Raw genomic sequence first — 7,226 nt, forward strand, 5'->3', positions numbered from 1 at the left:
TGTTTGTCTTTGGATTCACCTTCTTATTTAGCTTCTCTAGGATTGCGAATTATAAGCTCACTGTCCTTTATTTATGGCTAGAAACCAAATATGAGTGAGTACATCCCTTGCACAATAACTTTTAAGTCATATCTACGTTAAAGATCTTTGTTCTCAGAAGTTAAGAAATGGTGAAAAGCAAGGCAAATTACCTTAGTGCTGGCTTATTGCTGCCCAGAAATATTCTGTTATACCAATTGTCAGAGAGCTGGATGATATTCACCATGGCCCATTTAATCTTCTCTTTAAATGTATGCGTACACAGAGGTCTAGATATAGCACACTGGGAATCTTCTGAAAAAGCACGTCTTTTCACAGAGATTACTTTTGCTTCTTTCCCTAGTTTATCTGCCATCACACATCAGAAAAATGATGAGAAGGCCATGCATTTCTGTTGAAGAACAGGGCAGCATCTAGTTCATTACTGATCCTAAATTGTGAGCTATGTAACAGACTGGAAGCATCTCTGTTCTCTCTTGTTATTGGATGTGCACCTTTCCCCTAAAGGCATCTGCCCCCTTCTATCACTAAAGCCACCCTTCAACCAGAGCACTGTCTGCCAACCCTGCATTCTTCTACCTCACAGGCATCCTGATCTCTAGATCCATCCCTTTCTGCTGTCTATATACCATCATCATCTCTGGGGATGGCATGATCCTCTTTGTCATTATCACAAATCAAGCCTCCATAAACCCATTATTTCCTGCCCATGCTGTTTTTCACAGACCTGGGTCTGTGTCATGTTAGCCACTATGCCCACTGTCATCTGGTTTGAGGTTTGAGAAATTATCTTTTAATAACTATTAAATTTTTTGAAAATTTATATACTATACAGTGTCCTTTGATCATATCCATCGAGTACCACCCCCTTCCAATATCCCATAGTGTCCCAATTCCTCCTGGCTTTGAAAGAATGTGAGAGCTGGCTGAAGAGGAGGATTGTACATGGCTTGTACAATATTAAACAAGTCAAACTTACGTTATGAATGGGATAAGAGCCCCCAAGGAAGAGAAGTCAGCTTTGAGGCCTGCATTGTCCAAATGTTCTTATTAATATCTTCATATTCATGGGATCTTCAGTTATCTTAGTGATAGTCTTTGACCACTTCATGACATCTGCAACTCACTGAGGGATGCCATGATCTTTTTTCCTTTTTTATTGTTTTTATTGAGCTATATATTTTTCTCCACTCCCCTCCTTTCCTCTCCCCTCCACTTCTACCTTCTCCCATGGTTCCATGATGCCAATTTACTCAGGAGATCTTGTCTTTTTCTGCTTCCCATGTAGATTAGATCCATGTATGTCTCTCTTAAGGTCCTCTTTATTGTCTAGATTCTCTGTTGTGAATTGTAGGCTGGTTTTTCTTTGCTTTATGTCTAAAAGCCACTTATGAGTGAGTACATATGATATTTTTCTCGGTCTGGGTTACCTCAATCAATATCATGTTTTCTAGATCCAACCATTTGCCTGCTATTTTCAAGCTATCATTTTTTTCCACTGTGTAGTACTCCATTGTGTAAATGTACCATATTTTCATATCCATTCTTCTGGTGAGGGTATGCCATGATCTTAGCCAGTTCATGAATTGCCACAGTGAGCTTTACACATGTCATCACGAGGGCCAAGGCTCTTGTTCCTTTACTCCCGTCCTTCATGCATCCATCTTCTTGTTGGAGTCACATGCATCATCGTTCTTATGTTTTGGTCATCCACTCTGTGCTCTGCACTGCTTTCAGGGAGAGATGGGAGAAGGTACTTGGTGCTTTCATCTCCCATCTCAGGGCTGCTGCCATCCTCTACAACTGCAACACCTCTTTGTCTCTGGTGCAGAGATTTGGGAAGCACGATGCTCCCATTCTGTACATTTTCATTGTTGGTGTTTGTGTCTTCTCCATCCTTTATATAATGAAATTTATCATTTACACCACAACAGACATGAAAAATCAGTCTGTGCCAAATTTCCCTCCACAAGCTATTTTAGGAAAGTTTTAGAAACATCCATCTTTAGATGCTCCCTGGTTCAAATTTAATTATTCACTAGTGTAAGTGGTATATTATAAATTGTTACACTTTGCTGATATGTGTTCTTCTCTCTTTTTATGTTTAGTAATTTATGTCTTTATAGCTTTAGATTAATTCACTATATAAATTACTTAAAAAATTTTAGTTCTTTGATAATCTTATGTCTGTGTTGTGCATGTGCAAATGTGCTTGTGTTAAGTGATGAGGAGTTAATTCTAGGGAATATCAACCAAGTAGATGAATTACACCTAAACTTTTCATGAGTAGATGTGAGCTTACAAGAGAGAAAACAGGGTAAGGGTGCTCTTGCCAGAGAGAACATGAGAAGTGATAAAAGTCATAGACAATTATAAGAAAAATCTCACAAAAGGGTTCTTAGCGTGAGTCTGGGCACAGAAGGGAAAAACAGTGGATGAGAGCATAAGAATCTGAGTTTCTTGGAAAGGATGAAGTGTTAGATTTTGTGTCACAAAGCTACAAGAGCCAGGCATTTCCAAATATTTTATGAATAAGCAAACACGCTGTTCTCCATCTCTTCTAATTCAACTCCAACAGGATTCCTTTCCTTCTTTAGCATTTTGCTGGACATCATTGATTCCTTTTCACAAGTTCCACCCAACTCAATAACAAAAGCTTCACACACTTCAGTGCAGGTGTTTCCAGAATACGTCTCCACTAGGACACTTTCCCATCTGCCATTCTAGTCCACAGTGTTTAGATGGGAGAGGGATCAGTCATAAACCCTGAACTCTCTCAGTTTCCTGTTGTACAGTTTATAATGAGCAAAGAAAAAGAGTCTGAAGAACAATCTGCTTTTGTTTATTTTTCCTTCACCCTTGGTAACAAGCAGGATATTCACCCCACTGAGAACCCCAGAAAAGCCTTCAACTCCATGACTTGTGAATTTCTGAAAGTCCAGCTCCCAAGCCACTACCCAGAGTAACTCAGAGAATGCTTTTCCAGAGTGAGGACTGAAAGATTTCTTTAATAACTCCACACACAAGCTGAAGGCCACTTTTTATCCTGCAGCTCTAATTTCCTTGCTCTAATGTCTCTAATTCTTTTTAGTTCCGATTCTTTTTCTTTCCTCACCTTTCTTTCCTCACCTCCTTTAAATACACATTTAACAGGACCTCCCTTAAGCACAATTTGCAGGAGATTTGAGGAGATAAGGAAAATGTTACAAAGCTACCTCTGAAGGTCATAGCACATTCTTTGAGTAAACAACAAGGGGCAGAGTCATTTATCATAGCAACACAAGGTTTAAAGGTTCCGGTGTAAGTCTGTGACTAGAGGCCAGTGGCACAGTGCCCAGCGAGAGAAGCTGCAGAACCATCTCTACGGACAGTCAGGCCTTTATCATCCCGACTTTAGCAAGAGGAGAACTGCCATAGTCTCTGAAGCTGCTTTGTATTAAGAACCTTGGCAGACATCCGTGACTTTGTCCTTTTGCATTGCTCTAAGGTAAAATTGAGCTCTTTGTATGTAGTTTGTCTTAGACAGGGGAGAGATTGTTGTTTTTTGTATTAGTTTGAGTATAAAGAACAAAGGAGAACTTTAAGTGCCTTATAGTCCTCATCGGACAATAGATCTAGTTATGAAGCATATCATAGACTATGTGTTTTTAATACATTTCTTATTAAATAGCATTTTTTCATTTATTTTACATACCAACCAGTTTCCCCTCCCTCTTCTCCTCTTGTCCCCTCCCCTTTTCCATCTACTCCATCCCCATCCATTCCTCCTCCATCTCCATTCAGAAAAGGACAGGCCTCCCACAGCCTTGAACAAAGCATGGTACATTGGGTTAAGTCAGGGCAGAGTTTCTTTCCTTACATTGAGGTGGGGGCAGGAAATCCAGCATGGGGAACAGGTTACCAAAAGCCATCTAAGTGCCAGGGAGAGGTACTACTCTCACTGTTAGAATCCTTACTAAGAGACCAAGTTACATGATTGTCACACACATGCAGAGGGCCTAGGTCCATTCAGGATCGCTAAATGTTGGTTCAGCATCCTGTGACCTCAAGCCAGTTGTCTCTGTGTGTTCCCCCATCATGACCCCCTCATCTCTTTCTTTTGCAAGACTCTTGGAGCTCAGTGCAATGCTTGTCTGTGGATCTCTGCCCATGCTTCCGAAAGTTACTGGATAAAATATCTCTGATAAAAATTTGGGAAATCACCGATCAATTAATAGTAGATGGCCAGTTCAGGCACCCTCTCCACCTCTGCTAGAATTCTTAGTTGGGGTCATCCTTGTGGATTCCTAGTATATTTTCTATATATCAAAATTATAGATCTTAATGAGAAATCATCTCCCTGATACATGTGACCATAAGATTGCTATATGATCACGAGATAGCATATACACATCACATGAGATTATATACTACAGTGCTGGAATTGGGAGACAGCATAGCTGCTTTTGTAAATGTGAAAATACAGACAGGAGCAATGGTTTCAGGACTCAGTGGTCGTAAAGGCCAAGCCTGGATGGGATTCGTCTCCATCAGAGAATCATTCCTCTGGTGCGTTGACATCCAAATGCTTTTGTCACCTACTGCGTACTCTGACACTAAATATTTGTATAAATTCCAGATTTTTTCTCTCCTGTACTTCAAAGTTTGACTATATAGTCTATGATACTTCTTCTTTCAATTGCTTCCATGATGATTATTCTGATAGATTATCCCTCTGCACCATCCATCAGAAAATGCCGTCATTTATTAATTATGGTGTTATAGAAAGTTTGACTTTCCCTATTCCCTCTTGCAGTCCATATCCTCCTCTTGAGATGATGTTGTAATAGGAGTGGTGGGGCTGCGTCCCCAGCACCCCGGCTGCCTGGCTAGCTTATGCCCAGAAATAACAACACACAAACAGTATTCATTTAAACACTGCTTGGCCCATTTCTATCTAGCCTCTTCTAGGCTAATTCTCGCACCTGGACTAGCCCATTTCTAATAATCTGCTTTAGCCCACGAGGTGGCTTACCAGGGAGATCTTAACTGCGTCTGTCTGGAGTGGGAGAATCATGGCGACTCTCTCCAGAGAGCAGAGCTGTCGAGACTGAGCTCACTTCCTCTTCCTCCCAGCATTCTGTTCTGTTTACTCCACCCACCTATGTTTTAACCTATGAGGGCCAAGCAGTTTCTTTATTGCTTAACCAATGAAATCAACAGATTGATATATGACACTCCCACATCAAGATGATCTAGTTATGACCATGGCTTTGAACAACACACATCGATCTGACTCATAAATCTGCTCTCTGATGATAGCATCTCCTAACTCTGTATTCCAAAAGTTAACAGAATCGATCATGAGGGCAACAGTGAAATGTGAAAGAGAGGAGGAGGACAGTCTGTGTTTTAGAGGAACTCAAGCCACAGTTGGAGAACAAATAAAAGCTCTCTGCTTCCTGTGATAATAAAAGTGAATAAAATACCCGTTTCTGAGCGATATCATCGCATTCCTCAGACACTACAACAGAACTCACTTCCTTCCCCATCCCAGACCTGGCTCTTCCCAGTTTCTTTCACTTCTCTGCAAGTGGTATTAGGGTATAGTAATCCTCTTATTAAATTTACCACCGCTCACCCTTGTCTTGTATCTCTGTCTCGTTCTATTTAAATATTCATTGGTTGTTTCTTTCATTATTGACTCTAGTTCTCCAATGCCTGGGATGATAGACAACCGTACTTGAGGTTATATTTTAACACATGTTTTTGTTACATTAAAAATCCACCTGCCTCACATTAGAGAATAACAGGCCACTAAATGTTCCTGACATTATTCTATAACTTTATTTTTTTTCTCTCACCAAGAGAAGATTTTACCATGTAACCCATAGCTAGCCTCTAATTCAAGATGCTATTGCCTTGGCCTCATAAGCAATGAGATTACAAGTATTCATCCTCATTTCAGTGGCCCATCCTGCTCAGATCTGTCAGACTCACCTTCTCCAATCACACAGTGTGAACTTTCCTATTTAGACAAAGTTCTTTTTCACTGCAGCATTGAGAGCTGTAGCCTGTCTGCCTCTAGCTACTGATTTAGACCATCAGTGTGGCACCATCAGTGTTCTCCAGGCTGTTGCTGATGTTTACAGCGTGTGGTGGGCCAGGGCTGGATCTGTGCTCAGAAACACTAGTTTGGAAGCCTTGTACAGTAATGCAAATTATTCATGCTGATATGTCATATGTATTAATTAGATCAACAAGTATTATTGTGCTCTAGCCAGCACAATTGTATTCTTATTGTATCAACATGTAACATGTATGAATGGATTCACTTTAAAGATACTTTTTATATAATAATAATAATAAAAACAATTATGAGTTTATGAAACATTTTCAGTGTCACATACACTTGGTGAGTAGCATAGGCAGTATTATGAACCCAGTTATTTTTAATTCCAATATCCATACTCTCAAAAAAGCTTATTTCACTGAAACGTAAAAGCTATGTAAACTTCCTTCAATACAGTTCACTCATCTCTAGGGCTGGCTAAGTAAACTACCTAATGGAGCTCTGGCATGCAAAAACTGCTCATGACAGGTATTTCACCTTTATTTTAAGTTACATTTGATTTATTCATTTACATTTTTGAGACAGGCTTTCATGTATCACAGGCTGACTCTGAGATTAGTATGCAGGTCACCTTGAGCTTCCAATCCTCTTATCTCCACCTCCCAAGTGCTGGTATTACAGACATGTATCACTATGATCAGCTACACACTTTTACTTTTTCATGAGTCATTGGACTTAGAAGTGAGTTAAACTGATCATGACAAATGCCTCAGAACACTAATTAAGGCTTTTGACTAAAGCCAGGTCATCTAGGCCCCTAGAAGGCAGAACAAAGTGCTCATTCTCTGCAGGCTTCCTGGGAGCTCGCAATTCAAAATGATTCTGTCCTCCACAGTCTTCTCTCCCATGATCTTATCTTTTCTGAACACCACAGTGTAACTGTTCCCCACTGCTAAGACAACGCAGCTCACCCAGAGGCAGGAGCGTCACTGAACAAAGTTTTACTTACAGAGCCCATCCAACAGCGATGATTCCCTCTCAGGGTAACTCAGAAGGTGGAGGGAGCCTCAGATTCCAGGGCAGGGCTGAGCTTCTGTTGAGTGTCACCCAGCTCCTTTGGAGATGAGCACAGAGT

At 40.5% G+C, this 7,226-nt stretch overlaps 1 protein-coding gene across 1 annotated transcript in view; it reads left to right on the forward strand.

Annotated features, from left to right (window-relative positions):
* LOC101988602 (olfactory receptor 51F2-like) overlaps positions 1–6,520 on the forward strand; it is an 11,815-nt gene extending 5,295 nt beyond the window's left edge. The window contains exons 2-3 of the mRNA XM_005368865.1: positions 1,746–1,912; positions 6,419–6,520. Coding sequence (XP_005368922.1) covers positions 1,746–1,912; positions 6,419–6,520 — 269 coding nt within the window. The remainder of the gene's footprint in view (positions 1–1,745; positions 1,913–6,418) is intronic.
* Positions 6,521–7,226: the final 706 nt, after the last annotated feature.

The sequence above is a fragment of the Microtus ochrogaster genome, unplaced genomic scaffold (genome assembly GCF_000317375.1).
Source record: "Microtus ochrogaster isolate Prairie Vole_2 unplaced genomic scaffold, MicOch1.0 UNK41, whole genome shotgun sequence".
NCBI classification, from domain to species: domain Eukaryota; kingdom Metazoa; phylum Chordata; class Mammalia; order Rodentia; family Cricetidae; genus Microtus; species Microtus ochrogaster.